Genomic DNA, 25,796 nt, shown 5'->3' with positions numbered 1-25,796 from the left:
TAGATAGCATGCTCTCCATTTGCTTCTTGCCCTGGGCCTCATTTTCTATAAAACAGGCCAATCAGTTCGATCATCATACTGGGTCATAGAATCAGGTCATTGACAACATAACTGCTTTACCTTGCAAAGACCAGCAGGGGTCACTATATTGAAATAGACCTTGCATTTAATGGAAATGAAGAACTTCATATATGCCGTAAATAATTATCCAGTCACATTTCTATTTTGATAGGGAATAATTAAAGCTTGCCTGAATATAATAATATACTTGGATGTATTTTGCTGGCAGTTACGGCTCTTGGAACACATGCCCTTTAAATCTCAATGTCAAGTGAATGGCTCCAGATAGAAATTCATCGTTCTTACTGCTCCAGTGTTTGCATCCCTATCTGGAGTGTATTAATAAATTGAAATATAACAAGCAGATTTTTTCCAGCCTCTTTGTAAACATTATCCGTCAGAATCAATAACAGCAACTCTTCCTAGGTGGCATTGCCGGCAGCACAGCTGGCGGTGGGTGGCATGTATTGACATTATGGGATATCTGGCTATTAAAATACATGGATCTAGTCCGGCAGCAACCAGACCAATTACATACATATTTCTTAAATAACAGCATAAACATTGACATAATATATATAGAAACTGAGATTCTGAGCAGATTTTTTTTTTTTTTTTGCAATGATGCATTAGGCGTGAAATCTTTTGTTACAGCAGAATGCTGAATGTAATCTTTTCTCTTGAACAGCTCTATCATATACCTTTTGTTTTTTTGCCCATCAGCCATGTCGGTGGCCTTTATTTTTTGCTTTGTTTTTTTTTTCTTACCCTTTGTCCAAGAGCCATAACTTTTTTAATTTTCCTATCAATGTGGCCATGCGAGTGCTTGCTGTTTGCAGAATGAGTTGTACTTTTGTATGACACTGGTCATTTTACCACATAGTGCACGGGAAAATTGGAAACAAAATTCCACGCAGGGAGAAATTCAGAAAAAAAAACACAATTCCACAATTTTTTTTTGTGTTTTTTTTATTTACCATGTTCACTAGATAGTAAAACTGACCATGAAATATGGTTCTACAGGTCAGTACAAGCACGCAGTTGGGTCGCCCTCCCAGGGCTGTGGGGTACTCAGTACCGGGCCAGTGTCAGCGGGATGTGTCACAGCAGCGGTGACCCAGACCGTGGCCCTGGGCGCCCAAGTAATGGGGGAATGTAGTTAATGGAATGGAATAGTTTGTGACGCCACCTGTGGTGTTCGGCAAGGGAGATGTTAAGCCGACGCTGCATGCAGATCCACTGGGAATGATGGTAGGGTGCAGCAAAGGTGTAAAAGCTCCCCACAGGTGAAGCTGTAGTCCCAGGGCAGTGTAGAAGTGGTTGGCACAGGGATGTAGTGGTGCCGTAAGAGTAGGAAGCAGACAAGACACAGCGGGGTGCAATTTCTGCACCTTTACTTGATAACTGCAGTCCAGGGTCCTGATTACAGATGGTAACGGAGCAGGCTAGCCTGGAAGCAATTCACCGATTCTCTCTCAGCAGATGGGCTGTGCAGACTCCTTCCTAGCACTTGTTTGAATGAAGTACTCCAAGTACCGAGTTACACTGAAGTTCCTCCTGTCAGATGTTCCCAAGAACCTTACTTGCACGGCAGACAGCTGTAGCCTATCTCGGGGGCTCCTTTCTCCTGAGTCCCGGCTCTCTATCCAAGCTGCTGTTGTGCCCTCAAGTCTTAGATGGGAGTAGGGCATTTACAGCCGCCTACTCCTCTGGTGTCTGTTGCAGTTCCGCTAGTATCCGTACAACCGTGGAGACCAACCTCCAGTTCACACGCTCTCACTGTGAGGGAGCTCTCCTTCCTAGCTGAACCTCCAGCTTCTCTCTACACGTCTGCACACTTCACCCTCCGCAGACTAACTGACCACTCCTTCCTCTTGGCCCTCAGAGAGCACTCCTCCCCTTAATTCCGGTTCAGAGCTCCCCCTGCTGGCCTGGAGTGGAACTGTGTTGCATGTATAGATTGACTACGAGAGAGACCCATCATTTCTTCCAAGTCTGGCATTACCCTCCCCTGGAGGAAGGCAAAGCCACGGTGGCGACCATACCCCTGGGGGCGCCACACCGACACCAAACATTTATAGTTTTTTTTCTATTTAAGTGGTGAAAAAATTTGGGGAAATTAGTATGAAAAGCTTTTTGGGCTTTTGATACCTTTTTCCCCGAGACCCATAGTGTTTTCATTTTTCTGGCTATAGGGCTGGGTGAGGGTTTATTTTTTGTACGTTGAGCTAATGTTTTTACTGATATTATTTTGGGTAGATACGATGTTTTGATCGCCTTTTATTGCATTTTACTGCCATGTTGCAGTGGCCAAAAAAACTTAATTTTGGCATTTTTTTTATTCATTTAGTATATATTATGATAAATCAGACATTTCTGCACACAGGAAAACCGAATATATGTATTTTTCATTTTTTTTATTTGTTTGTTTTCAATGGGGCAAAAGGTAATTTGAACTTTTGTGTTTGTGTTTTTTATTTTTTTGTATTTTTAAAAAGTATTTGTCCCACTTTTTACTGTATTTAATAGTCTACTTAGGTTACTTGAAGCTGCCATTGTCCATTCGCTTGTACTACACATAGCAGTACATCAGTATCAGCACTGCTATTTATATCCGAAATCAAGATCTCCTATGAATGCCAGCCACGGCAACGCTCACAACAGGTTCATAATGGCAGAGAGAGGGGTCTTCAGCAGACCTCCAGCTGTCATGACAACCCATCGACACCGCACAATCACATCACAGGTGGTCTGATAGTCAGGTGGAATGACGCACCCCTGTAGGAGTGATGAAGATAGTGTTCCACTCTATGGCACCGCTAGTGGTAAATGTATTTTACAAAAATGTATGTTACCTGAAAGAAAACATCTTGAGGTTACAGTTTAGCCTTGACAGGGTTAACTTTAATGGCCCACCCAGATTGGAGGAGGAGAACTGAGGGTTAGTGTCAGGAACAGGAAGTTGAGTTCAGATGGGGGAGTATCGTGAAGTGATTACAGTGGAAAAGTGCTGTGGGCTGCTAGAGACAACATGAGCCAATTACTCGGGGCAGTGATTTGCCATATAACTCTCCTGTGCTGACCCGTATCCCTGCCTGGGAACCTCAAGATGAGCATCAGGGTCTTTGGACATGTCAAGCCTGTGGGATTGCAGGCAAAGATGGACACAGACTTTGTGATGAGGAAGATAATGGAATTCGGGTGCACTGCCTTCGGTGGAGCAGAATTCCCAGTGCTAGTTAAGTTAGTAGGAAAAAAGAAGCTCTACCCAGACCGAGTGCTGGGGCTGAAGTTATGTCCGGTACTTGAGAGAAAGGCTGTAGCCTGTTGTGCCCTATCCAACATGCTCCACTGTATTGACTGTAAACTGCTCAGTAAACATTTGCCTGTTCTAGAGCATTTGTAGTCCCCTGGATTGTGTGCAGTGGTTCTGGAAGAAGGAAGCCTGGAGCCAGCGGAGGCCTATGGCCTAGTGTGAACTTACCCTAAAAGAGAATTGCTACTCACAGATAAAGTGCAGTGTTAATTGGAGTCTAAAGTGCAGTGATATCAAGCAGAAGAGGAGCTGAATAGCAATGGATACCAGATAAAATGGAGGTAGCTGAGTATATCAGCACACACACTACACTACATACACATACGCACAGAAAAGTGGGACATGATTAGCAGCCTGTACACACTGGGCAGGTATCAGGACACAGATATTCCTGATAATTGTCCAATATAAATGTAGCTATATAAATATAAATTCCAGCATTAAAGTAGGACAAAAAATAAAAGAGCAACTTGATTTTGTACAAAATATATCATCCTGCGTATGTCATTTTGAAGAGTTTGGCGCAAAAAAATGGCCTAGACGACCCAAAGACAAAATAAAGCTCTGAACGAAAAACCTCAAATGATGAATCAACACCTAAATTTTTCACTATTGTAAGACACTACAGCCCAGATTCATGAAGACTGGTGTTTTGCATGGCAGTCTTGAAAAATGCTCTTTGTGCGTGCTATTTTTACGGTGTACGTTAGGATCATTTGTCCACATGCTCGACCACAAAGCTTTCCTTTGAAGCAACACCCAGTACTCAATTAATTTCTAACAGTTATCCACCAGAATGCTAGCCTGTCTGTCTCGGTTATGTTGGCACTGGGACTATATCTGCCATATGTGCTTTCCGTCTAGCTATTTTATTGGAACGGAGAATGGCATGAAGCTGGCATTCTAGAATGAGAAACCAAATACATGGTTAAGACATACAGAGATGTTAAAGCCATCAGTGGAAAAGGCACGGAATAGTCACTATATTTACATATCGCCAACTCGTTCTGCAGCACTTTACAAATATTATGTAACATTACCTTATAAATATTACTACTTATTACCTTTATGTACAGTACAACTTATAATCTAGGATAGAAGGGGGATCCTAAAATTGGAGATATAAATTTCCTTATGATTTGAGTCAGTATTTCATCTGTAAAAAGCTATATTCAGTGGGTATTGTGCAATGTTCCATTTCCCCTGTGAGGGCGCTATAGAGAAATGAAGATCTTTGTGTTGATGCCACGCAGTGACTGTATGTGATTAGGGAAAGGGGCCCTAAACCGTCCATAGGCCTGAGGCCCTAATTATCCTTGCTCCCAAAGGTACCTCTAATGGTGAGGAGGTTTGAGTCACCAGTCTTACTGTTCTCCTGTTATTCCCTAAGCTGTCCTCACCCAGTGCCCCTGTAGGCCTGGGACAGATATGCTAGTGTATCAACATGTAAGAAAGACAGGGATAACAGAAAGCAACAAACATACAAACACTCATTAAAGGTAGATAGGTATACAGGCAGGGATAAGAATGTACCAACCAAATGGGAATAGGACAATGAGGAAAGCATACACCCCAAAACAGCATGCAACAATCTCCAGTAGCAACAACGATCTCCAATGTAGCACAGTGTCTCCAAGGAGCTAGGAAGCAAAGCTTTCACTGGCAAGGAAGAGAAGGTTTGACCAGATTGTATAGGGAGAGGAAATGACCAGGTCAGGAACAGCTGTGAGATGGAGCTTCAAGTTTATAACTAGCATAAAAAAGTTAACCTCTTCAGTACCAAAGGAAACTAAATTCATTTAAGATGAAACACAAACTCATTGGCTAAATGGAAGATCTGCGATTCACAGCACGTAGTGACTATCTAACCTCAGATCTCCCAGGAGGATATGACCTGCTTGTGAAAGCTGAGTGCCCAGAGGTCTCAGCAACAGGAGAACCCATGATTATTTAGGAAAGACACTGCATGAATGGCATTTTCTGTAATAGCTCTTACATGTGTAACAGATGAGGTGTGTGGCAGTATTTTCTCAGCATCCACCAGGTGGTTTATTATGGGGATTTCCAGTGCATCTGGAGTGGGACATATATTATTCTATACTGACTTCATTACGAATCTACTGAAATAAAACTGACTTTCTCACATTGCGATGGGCGATGGTGCCACCGAGGGTAATTGGTGCCAGATGAGATGATTATTCTAATGTGACATCTGAACATACTGACACAGTAAATCGTCTGGCACCCAAGACCCATAAACCTGACACTGAAAACCGTGATTAAATCCTAAGCGTAATTCTCAATTCTATATGGCCACAGTGTAAAAGCCTAACCCTGCTATAACATGCCCATCAAAAACACATAATTCCCATTATATGACCTTCTCCCTCCTTTTAGATGGGGCTTATCAATGGCCGTGCTTGGAGGCAAAAGTGTTAATGTTGGTTGGAGAGTATACAAAGTGAGACCTGTCTTGGCAGTAAAACTCTTGGTAATATATAGTTTTCTATAATTTGAGTCAATATTTTGGGCTCAGAATCCCTCTCTATCCTAGATCATTAGTTGTACTGTGGATAAGGTTACACTGTGCATGAGGAATAATCTGTACAGTGTATAAGGTAGGACACTGTCCTGTGTATAAGGTAGTAGGTGGTACTTTTGTACTATGAATAGTGTAATAAACGATACTGTGTAAAAGGTAGTAAGCTGTACTGTGTATAAGGTAAATAGGTTGGATAAGGTCAGATGTATTGTGTATAAGATAATCAGTTACAGTGTGTATAAGGTAGGATCTAAGGACCTCCCAATACCTCCTTCTCTCCTCCATACTCGTACATTCCTCACCCAATCGCCTCCAAGACTTCTCCCGAGTATCCCCCAACCTCTGGAATTCTGTGCACAACACGTCCGATTATTCACCACACTCAGACGTTTCAGACAGAACTCGAAAACCCATCTCTTCAAAAAAGCTTACAGCCTACAATGACACCCCGCTACCTCACCACCACCAGAACTGCAGCCTCATCACGCCTGGAACTGCAGCCTCACCACCACCGGAGTTGCCGCCACACCACCATCGGAGCTGCCGCCTAACCACCACTAGTCTGCAGCATCACCACCACTGGAGTTGCCGCCTCACCACCACCGGAGCTGCCGCCTCACCACCACTGGTTCTGCAGCCTCACAACCACCAGAGCTGCAGCCTCACCAATACCGGAGCTGCCGCCTCACCACCACAGGAGCTGCCACCTCATCATCACCGGAGCTGCAGCCTCACCACCACCGGAACTGCAGCCTCACCACCACCAGAGCTACAGCCTCACCAATACCGGAGCTGCTGCCTCACCACCACAGGAGCTGCTGTCTCACCACCACCAGAGCTGCAGCCTCACAACCACTGGAGCTGCCACCTCACCACCACCAGAGCTACAGCCTCACCAATACCGGAGCTGCTGCCTCACCACCACAGGAGCTGCTGTCTCACCACCACCAGAGCTGCAGCCTCACAACCACTGGAGCTGCCACCTCACCACCACCAGAGCTGCTGCAGCCCCTGAACCTACTGTCTCCTGCCCCATTATCCTGTAGACTGTAAGCATACAAGGGCAGGGTCCTCTCCTCTCTGTACCAGTCTGTCATTGTTAGTTTGTTCATTGCAATTTATTTGCATGTAACCCCTCCTCTGTACAGAACCATGGGATCAACGTTTCTCTAAAAATAAATAATAATAAATGACAATAAGATGATCTGTGTATCGGGCACCAGGGCGTGAAATCATCCTCCAGCAGAAAAGTAAAATGCTAACCTGTATTATGATGAAATAAAAATAGGTTTGAGATGTGATCCCATATTTGGTAACAGGATCAGGACAGATCTCCAATGGATCTCTGCCACATGCAGACGGCAGTTGATTTGTCATCTCCCTCCTCTTGATATCAGTGGGGTGAGGGCAGGTGATTGCATGTGACCAGGGCAGGTAGTAGTTACACACGTCTTCCATGGAGAGTTTATTTTGCATCCTTCCATGAGGCAGGAGGTCCAGGCCGTAATATAGACATTAATGTGAAATCGGCCGAGAAGCTTCCAATGCACTTTCAATCTACTAGAACACCTCAGCTGTTAATGTCTTATAGCAGCTGAGGTGTTCTAGTAGTTTGAAAGTGCATTGGAAGCTCCTCGGTAGCCGAGATGAGATAATTATTTTACTCAACCTATGTTTACGGCACAAATTGTTATCTGTGCTTTTCCATCAGATATACTACATTATCTAAGCCAAGTGCTGTGCCTCCTTCTCAAATTCACTGAAGTAACCCAAGACTATGACCATCACTGTGCTGACCCTATTAAAAGCACAGCATGAGACCCGTGTGTGCACCCAACGTGGCACGTACACCGAGAATGTACAAGCCACTGGTTAGAACCTACACTGTAAAGCATGGCAAGATACACAAATCCTGGAACATCCGGGAAAGTTATTAGTAAAAGGGGAGACATCCCGGGCTCCTGGAAGAGTTAGTAAATCTCCAAGATGCCGCAGGAGCCTCATACGACAGCCGGAAAAGCTTTCTGTCCATATTTCCAGGCCTCCCAACCATCCTGGATCCAGGAGTGCAGACCAACATTTGATGAGCTGTCTTGGGAGATCAGAAACATGTCCACTTTCAACTATATCTTCATCTTCAAGAAGCATATTGGGTTAAATACAATAGTAGAGCGGGGAGCTGTCAGGCACTGTGAGGGTATCACACTATGTGGAAAGGACAGTTTAAGAGTATTGTGTTGAGCTTGGGGTGGTACTCTGGGGTCATCATGGTATGTGGAGGATCATCTTTGGGGCATCATACTATGAATAGGCGAGTTGTGGAGGCATCATACCGAAAAGGGGCCATAAAAGTGGCATCGAACTGTGGGCACATTAAAGGATTTCACTAGGGGTACTATATTTGTGTGGGTGAACATAAAAGACTGGGCTGGGTTAGTGGGGTAGCTTTGCTGTGAAGAAAATTTGTGGAGATTTGAGTCCTTTTTTTCTATCTTTCAAAGTTTCAAAATGGGGCACAGCTTGTTGATATGTGTAGTAATTCCTCTAGAATTCCTGTATGCTATGAAATCTATAGTTTGCTTGCGTGTCTTTTTCTTCCTTTATTCATCCATGTTGATGATGAATAGAGTTGATCGAATATCTTTGGTTCCCCGCTTATTCGGCAAGCTATAATGCTTTCTGAATAAGCTACAGGGGGAACCCGGCTTTCTGGATCGCGTCGGCTGAACAGCCGATCGGCACCGCAGCTGCATGTGTCACGGCTGTGTGACAGTTGCAGTACATGCACGGTGAGCCTGTGTGTTGGGTTTCTCTATGCATGTGCTGTCATGTGACACAGCCATGACACTTGCAGCTGCAGTGCTGATCAGCTGTTCAGCCGGCACGATCCAGAAAGCCAGGTTCCCCCTGTAGCTTATTCAGGCAGCATTATAGCTGTAGTTTATTCAGCAAGCGCTATAGCTTGCCGAATAAGCGGGGAACCGAAGATATTCGCTCAACTCTAATGATGAAGAAGAGAACAGTTTCTGTATATCTCAAGTAAAATGGTTCATTATCCCAAAAAGTCTGTATCCTGAAGATTCAGCTGAAAGCGGAAATCTGCAGCAGTCTTCAGGAATAATATGACAGTGATGTGCCCCCCAACTTCGTCTTGATTATTTCCAGATAAGTGGCGTCATTCTGATGTGAAGAATCATTTTTTTCTCCTCTCTTGTAATGAGTGTCTTGCTTTTCTGAAAAGCACTTAGCCTTGGCGGATGGGTCACTGACAGGGCTCCAAGTGACCGCTAGATTTTATCTTTCTATATTTATTATCCAGTGCAAACCTCCTGTTATACAGTAAATAACCTTTTAATCCACAGGTGAATTTTTCATATATATTTTTAAGTTGTGGGATTGGTTAAGAATATATTTTCTTACAGATATAGAGGAGCTGGGTTTGCCATAAATCAGGAAGACTCAACCTACTGATTTATCGTTACCAGGATTCACAACCAGTTCGATAATCACAAAATGAGCTCATCTAAATGTGATACAGTATTCTCTATACTTTTACTCAGCAGCGCAGCGTGGGGGCCCACTGAGGTGGTTGCCCCAGGTGTCGAATTCTGTGGGACACAAAATTCAGCCTTTTCATCTCTATTGCTAATTGAATGCCATCGACAAGTATATATGTGTTTTTGGGGGATAAGAGGTTGAATGCTGGACTAGTGGAAGGGGAATGAGGGATGGCTAACAATTTTTGGATTAACGTGGGGCAAACTTGGCAAGAAGAGCAAACAAATCAGTTTTGGAAGAAGTCAAGCCAGAAATGACACTCGAAGCAAGGTACAGTATGACTTGACTTCTTTGTACACATGAAACGAAGAGAGCGATCACTGGAGAAGGACATCATGGTCAGAAGAACAGAAGCAACAAGGCGAAGAGGAAGGCCAGCAACCCGATGGCTTGATACTATCAAAATATCAGTGGAGAAGACCCTGGTGGACCAATCTAGGCTTGTACAAGATCAATCTTCCTACAGAGTGTTCATCTATCAAGTTGCCATGGCTCGAGATCGAGCTGAAGACCGTTAAAAAAAAGCAGTGGCCAAGCCTCAAGTGCTGACAACCACCACCATGTCACTGCTTTCACTAGACTCAAGACTTGAAATCAACAAAGTAGATGTAGCGCAAAATATCACTAATCTACGCACAAAAGTAAAGTTCCCATGCTGATCTCTAGGATTTAGGCTGTACGGGTAGGAGGGTTGTTTGGTTTTCTTAGACTTGTCCATATGGCGGAGATACGTTCTTAGATTTCTATAGAGATATCCTATGTCCTTGGGAATTTTAACACAGACCACACTAGCAGTCTGGAGCATTGCATGTCCAATATACAGTAGTCCCTCAAAACAATATAATTTGCAGGAAGTCACCCTGGCCCCTGCTTGTCCCCCTGTCCCATTTCCACATCTGTTGGCTCCACCAATGCTTTAGTGGTATGGCGGATGGCACTTCTGAAGTCCCTAAGATTATCCAGAAATGTCACTCATGGAACATGGTGATGCAATGACAAGTGTTAAGAGGGATTAGAGATTCTGGAGGAGTCAATGAATTGTGACAATGCAAATCTAACATTTATTGTCTGGCCCTTCAAGGAACTAGCAACAAGTGAGGGGCTCCGTGCTGGGAATACAAAAAAAAGGCTCACACACAGAGCCGAAACGTTGCGCACAAATGGGCTATTAAAATAGCTTTTTTGCACTACAATGGTGGTGTGCTGCTTATTTGATTTTTCTATTATAAGAACTGGTATGTGTGGCGCCCCTGAGGCTCAGTCGCCACAGAGGTACTGCACCTTCTCCTATGGTGTAGTGCCCCACCGCCTAGGTAGGTTGGGAGCTCCTTTCCACACTCCAACACTCGCACCCCACACAACAGGTTAGTTCTGCACAACCACATTGCGATTCAGTGCTTAGAGAGTAGCAGAGCACCTCTGGTGGTTCCCTGCATGGAACACTGGATGTGCTGGGAGGTGGGTGGAGTTGAGATCCATATAAAAGATGGGGAAGGTTTAGAATTACAGGTCAGTCAGAGTCAGGTCAGTCTGAAGGGAGAAGAGATCAGTCTGAGGGGAGTCTGGACAGTCAGTCAGAAGAGTCTGAGGACGGGTCCGAGAGGAAGGAGATCCCTAGAAGAGAGAGAGAGAATGACGTAGAACTGCAACCTAAGCTTCCATAGGAAAGAGAGACAAGTACGGAACAAGGGAGTAGCGAGAACAGAGAGGAGTTGTGGGGTTGGAAGAGGAACCCTGCCTATAGGTTCTCAGCACAAGGCCGGGGCCCGGTCCCCGAGGTTGTATGGACACTTATGGTTTTGCAGCAGACACCGGTGGAGTAGTTGTCTGTAAATGCACTACTCCCATCTAAGACTTGGGGCACAACAGCAACTGAATAGATAGCCAGGACTCCGGAGAAGGGAGTCCCCGATAGAGGCTACAGCTGTCTGCCATATGAGTAGAGTTGTTAGGAACATCTGACAGGAGGAACTTCAGAGTACCATGGTACTGGAGATCTTCACACTAAAAGGCGTATTGGCGGAGTCGTTCAGGAAAGGTACATGGTGGCGGAGTGTTGGAGAGGAGAGCCCTGACTTGCCCGGGAGGTTGACTGAGTCTCTACCCCGGAGGACACGGCATGGAAGCAGGCACCAGTGTGTACCATGAACTGTGAGTAAAGCATTGAAACTGCAAGCCCTGGTGTCCTCCATTCCTTCTTGCGTCCGCCAGCACTGCTACATCCCCTGCGCCGGACACTACACCATCAAAGTGTCCCCACATCTACACTGCCCTGGGACAACAGCCCTGCCTGTGGAGGGCTATACCACCATTGCTGCATCACACTATCTGTCCCAGAAGATCTGTCTGCAGCGTCGGCTTAACATCTCCCTTGCCGAACACCACAGGTGGCGTCACGGACTATTCCATTCCATTAACTACAAGCCACCATTGATTTGGACGCCCAGGGCCACGGACCGGGTCACTGCTGCTGTGACACATCCCGCTGACACCGGCCCGGTACCGAGTACCCTGCAGCCCTGGGAAGGTGACCCATATGTACCTGTGAAGCTCTGCACCCATCTATTGCCATTGTTCAGGTGCTGCTCTCGGCTCAATTTTTTCTATTTATCTAATCTATGTATCTATCTATCTAGACAAAAAGAATACAGCAGCACATGTTCATGAATCTAAGTCATGTGAAAACACAGAAAAACATTAAAACCATTCAATTTAGATAATAATCCTCAAAAATATTTTTTTTAAAAAATTTTTTTTAAACTTACAGTTTATCTATCGAGAAATAAGTGAAAAGCAGCAACAGGCAAAAGTGTACCTGGGTGCTGTGCCTCCAAGGCAATGACCAGACCTCTATGTAGAAGACAAAAAATGGAGGCAGCACACCAGTTAAAGGTGAAAACGAGTGCCATTTAATAGCTCAAATAGCCATTTTGGGTTATTAGATAGCACTCAATCTATTATCTATCTATTATCTATCCATCTATTATCTATCTATCTGTCTATCCTCATGTTGCAGTGCTTGAATTTGTAGTTACATAACTGTAAGGACTAATGATAAGTATTCCTAACATGCAAGAATTCCAGTTCCAGCATAACAATTATTTTGCATAGTTTAAATTAGAAAGATAGATATTAGATAGAGAGATGGATAGACATTAAATCGATAGATATGAGATAGATAGATGTGAGATAGATCGATAGATAGATAGATAGATAGATAGATAGATAGATAGATAGATATGGGATAGATAGATAGATATGAGATAGACAGACAGACAGATAGATAGATAGATAGATAGATAGATAGATAGATAGCATGCTCTCCATTTGTTTCTTGCCCTGTGCCCCATTTTCTATAAAACAAGCCAATAAGTTCGATCATCAAACTTGGTCATTGATAGATAGATAATAGATAGACAGACAGACAGACAGATAGATAGATAGATAGATAGATAGATAGATAGATAGATAGATAGATAGATATGAGATATGGTATGGATAATAGATCTGTTGTAATTGCAGTATCTCTGAAGATAAATAAGCATCCTGCATTTCTTACATGTATCTATCTATCTATCTATCTATCTATCTATCTTATAGTGCTTGAATGTGGAGTTGCATGATTATAAGGACCAGTGATGGATATTCCAGACATGCATAAATTACAGTTTAAATATGATGAGTATTTTTATAGTCTAGATGACACAGATAGCTAAACAGGGCAGGATTCTTTACAGTTAGAGCAATCAGGCTGAATTCCTTATTGCAAAAGATAGTAATGGCAAATACTGAAAAAACAGTGGCCGGAGGCTTTTCTCACAACAAATGGCATTGTGGAATATAAATAATCTAGCCATAGAGAATGAATAACTGGTGGAGAAAGGTGGAACTTATTGTCCCTTTTTTAACCTTTATATGATATGAGATATGAGACAGATCGATAGATAATGGAATATGTTGATCAATTAATAAACATGTGTAAGATTAATAGATATGACCCATTAGATAGATATATAGATATTGTTTTTTCCACTGTGTTTAGCGAGAAAGCTAAGGAATCCGACACAAACTTTTGACAACTTTCATTTTCTAGCATTTCCACCAGTTACATGGAATGAAGACGATCACACCAGAAAAATCAGTTTACATTACCCAAGACCAGTGGTACTCCAGGCCCAGAGGTATGCCAGCTAGTGTCAGTCTTTTCTCTAGGTGATCTTCTCCTTCTTCCAGGAGGTCTTCACAAACTTCTTCTTCAGGTATAACATCCATTTTGGGTGGGCTATAGTCTCCCCAGTTTTTTGCTATGGTCCAGCATTGTGCACTGAAGCTATTGACAATGAAGCCTCGGGGTGAACGTATTTACGCTGATCATGTTTGCTGGCTAATTTTACCTGCACAAGTTCTTGGAATGGCAGCTAACACAGAAATCTGAGACAGACAGCCAGCACACTCTTTCCTTACAACTGACTCTTAAAGTATTCCACTTCACTATCCGGGTCGGGTTCATACACAATGCCTGGGCCAAGAGGTACCAACACTGCAGACTTTTCTTCCTTGGTCTTTACAATGAGGTCTCTGAAACCCCTGAGGTCAAATAAATATCCCATGTCTCCTCTCCATATATCATAGCTCTTTAGGGAGCGGCCATCAACTGTGATATATTACAAGCCCATACATAAAGTACACGTAGATTTTGGTGGAAAGTTTGGGCTTTACATGCTAAGCTATGGAGAGTTGGTGGGAGACATGTCCCAAGTGCAGGGTGCTTGAGGGGCAACAGCAAGCCAGTCTGAGGAGCATCTATGCCCCCGTTGAGCGAAAGCTTGGCTACACGTCTGCTTACATGTACCTCGAACCTTTTTTGGTGACTTGTAAAACTATTTAATTAAGGTCTTCTCTCTGCAGGTCCCTCTATACATCAGGTCAACTCTAGGAGGATTTTTCTGGCCATTGGGTAACACCATCTCAGTGGACCCCTCCTTGCTTTTCTTCATTTAGCAAGAGATTTAACTTTTTATATTGTGGTCAGTACGAGCTGTCGATTTTATGATTACCATGTTTGGGCTAACTGGACTTTCTGATATCTTTTTATCCAATTTTTTTGAGGGGAAGGTGAAGTGACCAATAAAAATCTTTTTTTTTTTTGGTTTTGACAGTCACCATATTGACAATTACACTCCTCATAATTGAAAATGCAGCTCCAAGAAGGAAAAGTGGAATGGGTATTTTGGAAATCACAGGATGGATAGATACGGAAATAATGTAAAAACAGAAACTAAATTCTTGAAACAAATCAATTTATTCAATATCTTCACCTTTGAGTACTTTTTGCAGAAATTCCCTCACCTATGTGCCTTGGCTGCTATCAATGAGGTTAATAATCATAGTTTTAAGGTTGAAAGTAGACTACAGCCCGTCGAGTTAATGGTTGTCTGTGTCACCGTTCCACCCCTCTGTGTGTCTCGGATACAGATATTGACAGCTCAGCCATCCAATCTGGTACTGGCGAGTTCTGAGCTGTCAATGTATTGATTGACAACTCAACTATCCAAGCTGAGACTAGGAGGTGATGGCTGTCTCCAAGTGTTCATTATCCCATGAGTTTGCCATGCTAATCAACAGAGCTGTTTCTCCCAGACCTCTGTCTGCCATACATTCAGCGAAATGTGGTGTGTTTCCTCTGTGCCTTGAGTTCTGTTTGTTGATCTGTCGTTGCCTGACCTTGGACCATGTTCTGACGTTTATAATGTACCCTCCTGGCTTTTGACCTTGGACTCCCCGACTATCATGATTCACGGCTTGGCCATGAGAATTGACTTGCATCACAGTCTGAGGAATGTTCTGCAATGCTGAATGGATATGGTCAAATAATCAACTTTGCAATTGCTGACCAATGACGTCATAGATGTGCTTGATTGGAGACAAGTCTGGAGACGCTACAGGCCATGGTAGCACATGTAGGCCACACAGGCTGCTCAGAGTAACACAAGCAACATGCAGCCTGGCTGTCTCGTGTTAAAAACCGCTCATAGGACACTTTGGAGAAATGACCGTACCACTGGTCCCACAACCAAATAAATGTAACGCCGAGCTGTTAGTACACCTGGAATGAAGACTAGAGGGGTCCTGCTAGTGGACGTTATATCATGCCTCACTAATCACGGGAGTAGGACTGGTGTGACTTTCTCTCGTGAAGGCCTCTTCATGGCATTACCCACTTCGTCTCCAGACCAATTTCCAGCTATTATTGCATCTAAGACAAAAACGGAATTCTTGGCTGAAGACAGACCTCCATTTCAGCCTCCATTTCTTTCATTCCAGCATCCAACCTTCATCTGGAGGCCACGTGGGCAACACCTTGAAGAGGCCTTCATGAGAGAACATTACACCGGTCCTACTCCATGGATTATGGTGTGGGGTGATAAAATGTATGGTAGTAGGACCCTTCTAGTCTTCATTCCAGAAAAACTAACAACTCTGCATTACGCTGATGGTATGAGGTGGCATCATGTATAGTAGCTGGACCCCATCTGCCTTTGTAAAAAGGTCTTAAACATTCACATTCTATAATCTATTCTGATTCCAGAAGCCAAGAACATTTTTATGTCCAACTGCTACACTGGTCCCTCCACCCTGTGCCAGTCATTGCACTGGTTGCCCATTTAGTCTGGGGCGGCACGGTGGCTCAGTGGTTAGCCAAGGACAACATCTGCAAGGAGTTTGTATGTTCTCCCCATGTTTGCGTGGGTTTCCTCCGGGCACTCCGGTTTCCTCCCACATTCTAAAGACATACTAATAGGGAATTTAGATTGTGAGCTCCATCGGGGACAGTGATGATGATGTGTGCAAACTGTAAAGCGCTGCGGAATATGTTAGTGTTATATAAAAAATAAAGATTATTATTATAATCTAATTGCTGTCACTCACAAAGCTCTCCACAGTTCTGCACTGCCCTACCTATCCTCTCTCATCTTTCACTAGCAACCTACCCATGCTCTCTGTTTTGCTAATGACCTAAGACTAACATCCTCGATAATATGAAGCTCTAACTCCCATTTACAAGTCTTTTTTTGTGCTGCACCAGTTCTCTCTAATACTCTACCCCAGACAGAAATGTCCAAGAACGATGGGAGATTTTGCTAAATGAAATTCTCACTGCACAATCAGTAACAATCCTGAAAAGAAGGAAGAATTGGAAGCATTTAAAGAGATCAGGATGGATGAACACAAAAGTTAAAGATTTGTAAAAAAGGAAAAAATAAACGTATACTAATTGGAAAGAGGGGGGCATATCTAAAGAAGAATATAATGCTCTCTGCAGGGTATGCAAGGCAAGAGTTAGAAGAGCTAAAGCCAGTAATGAAGTGAGGCTTGCAAGGGAGACCAAAAGCAATAAAGCAATACAAAATTATTTTGGGAGTATGTCAAAAGCAAAAGAAAGGTCCAAGATGCTATATAGTTTTTACAGGATGAAAAGGGTGAAGTGGTAAAAAATTACATTGAGAAGGCCAACTTTTTATTTCCTATTTTGCAGTTGTCTTCCCTAAGAAAATAATTGTAACATCAATTAATCAATTGATCTTCACAGTGCTATTCAAGAAATAATAGAATTCACATTATCTATAAAGAGAGAGATGGTGAGGGAACACTTAGATAATTTAAATGAATTTAAATCTCCTGGTCCAAATTAATTACATCCTATGGTACATTGCAGAACCACTAGCCAGAATCTTTGAAAAATCATGGAAAACAAGAGAAGTCCCAGAAGATTGGAGAAAGGCAAATATTTTTCTATCTTCAAAAAAGGAAAGAAGATGAATCCAGGAAATTATAGGCCAGTGATCCTTACTTCTATACCAGGAAAGATCTTTGAGCAAATTATTAACAGCATGTTTGTAAGTACTTGGATAGGAATACAGTAATTAACCAGAGCAAGCATGAGTTTGTAGCAAAACAAGTCATGCCAAACTCATTTAATTTCCTTCTGTGATGGAATCACTGACTGGGTGGATCAGGGAAATGTGGTAGTTATAATATATCTTGACTTCAGCAAAACATTTGATAAAGTATCTAATACTATCCTTATTTTAAAAATGACCAAGTATGTGAATAACAAATCTACTGTTAGGTGGATTCATAACTAGATCAGTAATCGCATTCAAAGAGTGTTGATAAAAGGTTGATATTCAATTGGAAGAGTGTTTCAAATGGAGTACCACAGGTTCTGTCCTGGCCCCAGTGTTGTTCAACAGTTTTATAAATGATCCAGATAAGGGAACTAAAGGTAAACTAAACAAAATTACAGACAATGCAACGCTAAAAAGGATAGCTAACACTACAGAAGATTCAGAAATATCTAGATAAAACTTAACAATGAACAGCGACCAATAAATAGACTGGTATTTACCAGTAAGAAATGCAAGATTCTACATCTGTGCAAGAAAAACAAAAAGTACAACTACAGAATTGAAAGACTAGAACTAAGCAATAGCATGTGTAAAAAAGACCTAGTATACTAATAGATCACAGACTGTACATGATTCAACAATGTGATGCATCAGCAAAAAAATGCAAGCACAGTAGCTAGGATGTATTAAGAGAAGTATAGAGTCTAGATCACATGAAGTAATTATCCCTTTCTACTCCTCCTTGGTCAGTCCTTATCTAGAATACTGTGTCCAGTTTTGGGCACCACATTTTAAAAAAGAAATTGAAAAACTGGAACAAGTTCAGAGAAGAGGTACCTATGATGGTGAGCGGACTGCAAAGTATGCCCTACGAGGAACAGTTAAAGGATCTGGGAATGCATAGTTTGTAAAAAAGAAGCTTAAGCGGAGTCTTAATGTTACGGGTCTGTCAGAGGCTGCAGACAGTCGCACTGCACCTGGCTGAAGAAGGTCTCAGGGGTTGGCCTTGCAGACTATTGGCCACCTCCCCAGCCTTAATGGTGTCACCTGGTTGTGGCTGTCTATAACTCTCAACTTCCTGTTGGGAGTTGCGGGTGTTATTTTCTATTTGCACTTCCCTGTTGAAGCTTGGAGCTGCAACAGTTGGCTATCGTCCTTGTGGAGTTTGAAGGACGGCGGTGTTTATCTCTGAGTACTCAAGCTAATTGTTTCCTTGTTTTGTGTTGCCTAGCTGTCTTTAGCGGTAGTGGGGATTGACTAGTGCTTATCCTGTCCTTCCCGATGCAGAGCTTATCACCAGGGCCAGGCAGGGATTAGGCATCCTACTTGGCGATAGGTGTGGAACCTATACAGGGACGATAGGACAGACAGGGTGATGTTAGATCTGTCTAAGGGTCCACATTCCTCCCTTCCCTAGTGTTTGGTGCCCCTTTTCTCTTCCCTTTCTGTTGCACTTAGTCTGTCCTACACTGTGCGTGACACTTAATAGCTGTCTACAAATATCTGAAGGGATGTCACAGTGTAGAGGGATCATCATTATTCTCATTTGTACATGGAAACATGAGTAGCAATGAAATGAAACTGAAAGTGAAAAGATACAGATTAGATATCAGAAAAATCTTTTTGACAGTGAGGGTGATCAATGAGTGGAACAGGCTGCCACGAGAGGTGTTGAGTTCTTCTTCAATGGAAGTCTTGAAACAGAGGCTGGACTGACATCTGTCTGAGATGGTTTAGTGAATCCTGCATTGAGCAGGGGGTTGGACCAGATGATTTGGTTATTTCTCAATATCCATCAAGCAAGCTCTAAAACTTTACTTCACCTCATTCATATAACTGTTCCCTCTTCTTTCTTCCTACATTTTCTTCATGCAAATTGCCTCTTCAGAGAGGAAGAGGACTTGAACTCTATAGTGTCACATGTTTTGGTACCTTGTATCACCTGTGTCCATCCACTCAATGGCGTTTTGCATCTGCACCTATACACATACTTACTGATGACTGGTCCATGCAGCTTTTATTGAATATCCCTATTTATTTAGTATACTGATACTTGGACCATACACAATAAGCATTTTTACCTTTGTGCTCTGCCCTTCTATTTCCTGATAAATTACCAGCTTTTGAGCAGCACCCTCACTCCTCTTGGTAAATTATTGATCGCTATGTAGTGTCTTGTTTGTACATGTTCCCTCTGAATTGTAATGTTGGCGCCATAGAACTTAGGTTAATATTATTGTTAGGGTATGTTTCCACGGTCCGGATTATGTCAGGATTAGCTGCGGATTTAACGCTGGGTACAGCCGCAGCGTTTAATCCGAGTGTCCAAATGTTACAGCATAGTGGAGGGGATTTTAAGAAATCCTGTCTCCACTATGCGTACTAAAACGAGGGTGACACATCCACGAAACCGGACATGCGGCGCGTCTTTATAGAACGCAGCATCTCTAATTATCATGCCGATATGCGCCGTCTCCGCAAGATAGATAATACAGTCTATGGATATGATGCGGTGATTCCGCATGTGTTCAATGAACACATGCGTTATCACCGCGCGTAGAAAGGGGGGCGGCACTTTGGGCGGAGCGGGCTTTCTGCTGCGTCCAAAGCGCCGGCAATCCGGACCTTGGAAAGTTACCCATATTGTTATCGATCATGAGCATCAATGGACTTGTGTCTTAGATCGGTGCTTGATATGGGCAGAAATCTTCCAGGTTAAGCCCACCTTCAGTTGTGCCCAGTTATATGATCACATCAGACATGTTGCTCCTCTGCGCTTGTTTAGCAGCTGAAATACCTAAGCGAGGCACCCAGCCAGCCCAACACTTGGCATCCATGTGTTTTGTCCTCTCAGATCCTTGTCAACACAGCTCAGACTGCAAATACCAAGACGGAAAAGTAAATGTGCACATGAGACATAGAAGCAAACATTCCCGTCACACAGGACAGCGCAATACAAACGCTTTCCCATAGAATTGGTTATGCTTATCATTGAGTTTTCTGGTCCGTCCGGGATTTCTGTATGTGGTGGGTCACGCTGCTGGCACACGGCTGGGTACATAGTATAATCAGATTTTATGGTGCTGACCTCTAAAGCATCTGATTCCTAAATCAAGTCACTTACAGTCAAACCTTCCACCGCCTGGTATTATGGGGGGAGGGGTATTGATGAAAAAATTGTTAGATTTTGCCACTTGTCATGCTTCATACGAGCACAGACATAACACATGTATGTACAACCTCTTCATTTTCATACATCCAACTCACCCATGTATAGCCATTACAATTATTTTCACCACTAGAGGGCGCACAGGAGCTTACTAGATACTATATTCTTGAGCTCCCCCTAGAGGTGAATTACTTACAGGGGGCCTTTCGACAGGCCTACAGTGTCCAGTTTTTGCTTGTATTATATTCCTGGTGCTGCCCTGAGTATTTCATATTTTATTTTCTGTAAATCCGACATAGAGTTCCAGAGATATTGGACCTTTTGTTAAATGCTAATTTTTATGGTGCTTAAAGGGTCTTAATGCAGAGCAACCTAAAGCTACGTTCACACACAGCGTTTCTTTCTGCAACCAAAACCTGCTTTTGGTGACAGTAAAAACGCTGCTTTCAAAACGCAGGCTGCTGCTTCTTTTTTGAGGAATTTTTGCTCCTTTTTTTGGGTGCGGATTATGAGTGATTTCGCTACATGTACTGTGCAATGAAGTTAGTTTTATTCAGCAAAAACATAAAAAAAAGCTGCAAAACCTACTTGATGTTTTTTTTGCAGCGTTTTTTGACTTTCTCATTGCTTTATATCTGTGAAAAAACAGCGTTTGCATGAGTTTTCTGAAATTGCTTAGTGTTGATAGCGTTAACAGGTACGCGGGTACAACAGTGCAGACAGTGAGGAGGCCGTGGTGCTATTTGTCCGATTAACACAATTAAAGGCACAATATTAGGAAATAACGCAAAGGATGAAAAACGAAACAAGTTATGTTACGAGGACAACACAGTAATTCAGATGAACGAGGTATCGACACAATGCTATTGACACACTATTGTATTACTATTACCATTAAACAACTGTTATTGTCGGTGAGATCTCAAGGCCCTTTTACATTTAGCGATGCACCAGCGATCCGACCAGCGATCCGACCCGGTCAGGATCGCTGGTGCATCGCTAAATGATCGCTAGTGAGCTGTCACACAGGCAGACCTCACAGCGATGCAGCAGCGATACAGCGGACAATACTCACCTTTCACACACAGCGATGAAGACGTCCTCCCGCCCGCCTCCACGCGTCGCTCGTCGTCAGCTTCCTGCTGGGGCTTCCTGCAGAAATGGAGCCGGACATTCTCGCACGATCAGCGATGGACAGCGGGGGAGCCGGTCGGAGGTAAGTATCACACATAGCGATATCGCTAGTGATATCGCTATAACGTCACAAAATCGTTGATGTTATAGCGATATCGCTAGCGATATCGCTATGTGTAAAACCCCCTTTAGTCTTAATTCCCCAGACTAAAGGTAGGAACTATCACTACCATCACCGTCATCACTTTCTAGGCATTGCAGAACATCACACAGCCCCTAACATGGAGGTCAACTATACTACCCTCTAGGCCGCAAGTTACAGATTAGTAGGTTACTCTGCACAATCGACACGCTGGCTGCCTTCATTCCCCAAAGCGTGGCCCCAGTCCTCACTTTTTACCGTACGTCTGCACTGGAAGCGACAGCTCACATGAACTTCCCTCCGCTATGGCCTAGTCTTCTCTCTCTCAGCCCTGACTGCTCACTCGGCAAAGCTCTCCCAGCTCTGGACACTCTTGGGCCTGGTCTCTCTCAGGCCTTCACTCAGGTCTGATCTCTCTTAGGTCTTCACTCGGGTCTGGTCTCTTTCTTGAAATGGCGGCTATAAGCCAACCCCACTGTTCACGTGACCATCGTGCTATAGGTCCAGGTGCTGACTTCTCCCCTTTTCAGCCCTCCCAGGCCTTTTATCATTATTAATTGGGCTGCAGCTGTCACCTGACCTGGCATCTCCTTAAATCTCTTCCCTGAGGGAACATGCACTTCATTGTTGAGTTCCTGCCAACATACTTCTTTCTGCTTTTCCTTTCTCTGTCGTCTTTGACCAGTAGAGAAAAGTGTTTTCTTGCAATTAACTATAAGAGCCTTCTCCCTTGTCTATCTCCTTACAATAATGTAAAAAGTAGCTACTTTTCTGCAGAAACAAATGGTGGAAAAGCAATGCATGTGAACACAGACCAAGGCAACATCCCAAGAGAATCTTGTGAGCCATCACTCTTTGATAAAGACCACCAAAACTAACACTAAATAAAAAGTCCCATGTGTTTGGAACCATATGGCAAATTAAAAAAAAAAAAAGAAATAAACAACATAAAATACCTAGGGAAGCAGGGGAAATAAAATAAGAGCAAAAGCTAGACACTTTTTGACCTGTTCACAGGTAATCTTTATAGTTATTAAAGCATGTCAATTGTGGATATTACTTTATACTGCCTCTAGCCATGGGTGTTCCAGCTTAGCCTTAAAGGGGTTGTCTGGTCAAAATCGAAAAGTCTACAGTCACTCTGCATGACTGCAAACTTATGAATTCCCCTAGCACCTGCACTGCGGGGATTCGCCAATTTCTGAGTCAGGACAGGATGGTACGTATGCATTATATATACTCCCTGCCAGTTTGGCCTGGGGGGCCAATATCCACAGCCCCTTACCAGCCCGAGAATACCAGCCCCCAGTGTCTGCTTTAGCTCGGCTGGTTGTCAAAAATGGAGGTGACCCTATGCCATTTTTTAAAATTATTTATTTCAAATTTTTTAAAAAAATGGCATTAGGAACCCTATATTCTTGATAACCAGCCATGAAATCTGACAGCTGAGGGTTGTAGCCCATAGCTGTCAGTTTTTGCCATGCTGGTTATCAAAAATAGAAAGACCCTCTTTTTCTTATTTATTTATTTATAGCGCAGGCACCGTAGGCTGATAAAAGTAGTAGAGTTAGGAGGATCAGGGAGCTTCAACGTAGCAGTGATTCAATCGAAATGAGGCTGAGTTTAATGAAACGCGGATAGGCGCAATCCGTCCCGTGCAAAAAATATCCTTTTTTGTGGCATGTTTTATCTGCCTGCTGTTGGTAATATGATGCCACAAATAAAGGATATTTTTTGCACGGGATGGATTCTGCCTATCCGCTTTCTTCTCTATAGATTCACAGATTTTTTTTTTTCTTGGAAGTGGCACCCATATTCCCTGATGTGTGTGCAGCTTTATTAACCCGAGGTCATACAACTGTGCCTTTGCCCTGCTTTGTTTCTTTGATGGTATGTGAGTCTAATGAAACCACTGGTGGGTGCCAATCCTACTGTTGAGCACAGCCAAGACAGTTGAAGGAAAAGGATTTTAGCCCACCAATGAGGTGAAATTGACAAAGCCTTTATTCGGGCATAATTAAGCCATGTTTAAAAAGAGGTGAAAAAAAACACCTGAAGCGTTTCTGGAGCAGGAAATGCGCCCTTATTCGTAGGATGTCAGTGTAATAAAGCAAGCAAGTATATATAAACGAACTGATCCAATCAAACATCGCAGAAATAATGACATAAGTATTGTACCAGAGGTGCACAATGCCGACGTAATAGGTGAACATTCACCTAAACAACAATCCTTAGTAGATATAAAATAAATCATTTTTTGAAATTCATGCCTTTTGGATACTTAGTGTCTAATTTTAAAATCCAATATGCTTCTCTGATAGCAAGCTGTTTATGCCAATTGCCACTACATTCATGGTAAGCAACTTTTCCAAAAAATGCAAAATGTGTAAGGCCACCTTTATGTACATTCAAAAGGTGCTTGGACACTCCTGAATAAGAACCATTATTATTAATATTAGATAAATGTTCTGCTATTCGCCTTTTAGTTTGCGGATGGTACATGTATACAGTATATGAAGGCTATGTTGGGCTCACACTGTATATGAAGGGCTATGTGGGGCTCATTCTGTATATAAGGGGCTATGTGGGGCTTGTGCTGTATAGCGAGAGGCTAAGTGGTGCTCATCCTATATATAGGGAAGCTATGTGGGGCACATGTATATTGGAAGGCTTTGTGGGACTCATGCTGCATATAGGTAGGCTATGTGACACCTCATACTGTATATGGGAGGCTATGTTGGGGCTCAAGCTGTATATGGGAGGCTATGGAGGCATCAAGCTGTATATGGAGGCTATATGGGGCTCATGCTGGATATAGTAGTGCACTGGACACAAAGACAGTGATCCCAGTGCGGCAGCTTCCCCAGGAACAAGGACTGACAGGAGATCAGTCTGTGGAGCAGGAGCTCCTGAGAGGTAACCCTGGACATGGAGAAAAAACTGTGTGCACTGGCAAAGGTCAGTTATTGAACTGTGGGGTCACCCGGTGACTGGAGAAGGTCAGGTGTAACTAGTGAAGCTTGGTAAAGCTTATGTGGTAAAGTAATGGACTATGTGTAAGCCGGTGATGTGTAACATGGCTTACAGCATGGTTTATGGCGCCTAAATAAACCGTATGGACTGTTTTGTGTGAAAAAACCCCAATACACGTAGTGAGCACTGCACTACACCATTGTGAGCTTGCAGCAGCTGACATTTTGTGCTTCTACAGTGGTAGTATCTTACACAACCTCTCAAGGGAGCAGCTATATGCACCCTTAATTGTTTTCTACAATCCTCGGATAACACCCTATTGTACTTTTTGTTGTATTTTCAGCTTTTTTCTACTTGAGATTGATTTCACTGATTCAAAAAGCCCTGACACACAATACCATCCATGATTTTGCTTGAAAAACAAAAAATTACTTCTTTATGACACTTAAATTCAATTTGAATAATAATTTGGAACATAGTGCATATTCATATATGCAATGTTCATATCCTTTATGTCTTAGGAAACTCAAAATACAGTTGTACGTTTTTGTTTGTGTGGACAACAACCCCAAACATACAGACAGTGTCATTAAGAACTATCTTCATTGTAAAGAAGAACAAGGAGTCCTGGAAGTGATGATACGGCCCCACAGAGTCGTGATCTTAAAGGTACTGTCACACTTAGCGATGCACCAGCAATATGATGCGGTCAGGATCGCTGGTACACCGCTAAGTGGTCGCTAGTGAGCTGCCACACAGGCAGATCTCACCAGCGACATCGCTGGGGTTGGGGGTCGCTACTTACCTGTCAGACGAGGGGATCCTGACGTCCTCCCGCCCACGTCCACGCGTCGTTCGTCTCAACAGCCGGAAGCCCAGCAGGAAGCTGACGACGAGAAACGGCCCAGGATGTTCTCGTGCGATCAGCGATAACCAGCGGGGGAGCGGTCGGAGGTAAGTATCAGACATAGCGATATCTCTAGCGATATCGC

At 43.2% G+C, this 25,796-nt stretch overlaps 1 protein-coding gene across 2 annotated transcripts in view; it reads right to left on the bottom strand.

The window, feature by feature from the left end:
- Positions 1 to 13,778, bottom strand: part of LPIN1 (lipin 1) — a 291,411-nt gene extending 277,633 nt beyond the window's left edge. Inside the window, exon 1 of one of the 2 annotated variants that reach the window (XM_073568241.1) lies at positions 13,629 to 13,778. In XM_073568241.1, coding sequence (XP_073424342.1) covers positions 13,629 to 13,748 — 120 coding nt within the window. In that variant the 5' untranslated portion in view covers positions 13,749 to 13,778. The remainder of the gene's footprint in view (positions 1 to 13,628) is intronic. The other variant, XM_073568239.1, reaches the window with a different exon arrangement.
- Between the last annotated feature and the right edge of the window lie 12,018 nt (positions 13,779 to 25,796).

The sequence above is a fragment of the Dendrobates tinctorius genome, unplaced genomic scaffold (genome assembly GCF_039654945.1).
Source record: "Dendrobates tinctorius isolate UK_male_01 unplaced genomic scaffold, ASM3965494v1 ptg000021l, whole genome shotgun sequence".
Classification (NCBI taxonomy): domain Eukaryota; kingdom Metazoa; phylum Chordata; class Amphibia; order Anura; family Dendrobatidae; genus Dendrobates; species Dendrobates tinctorius.
This window is presented reverse-complemented; position numbering and strand designations above follow the sequence as displayed.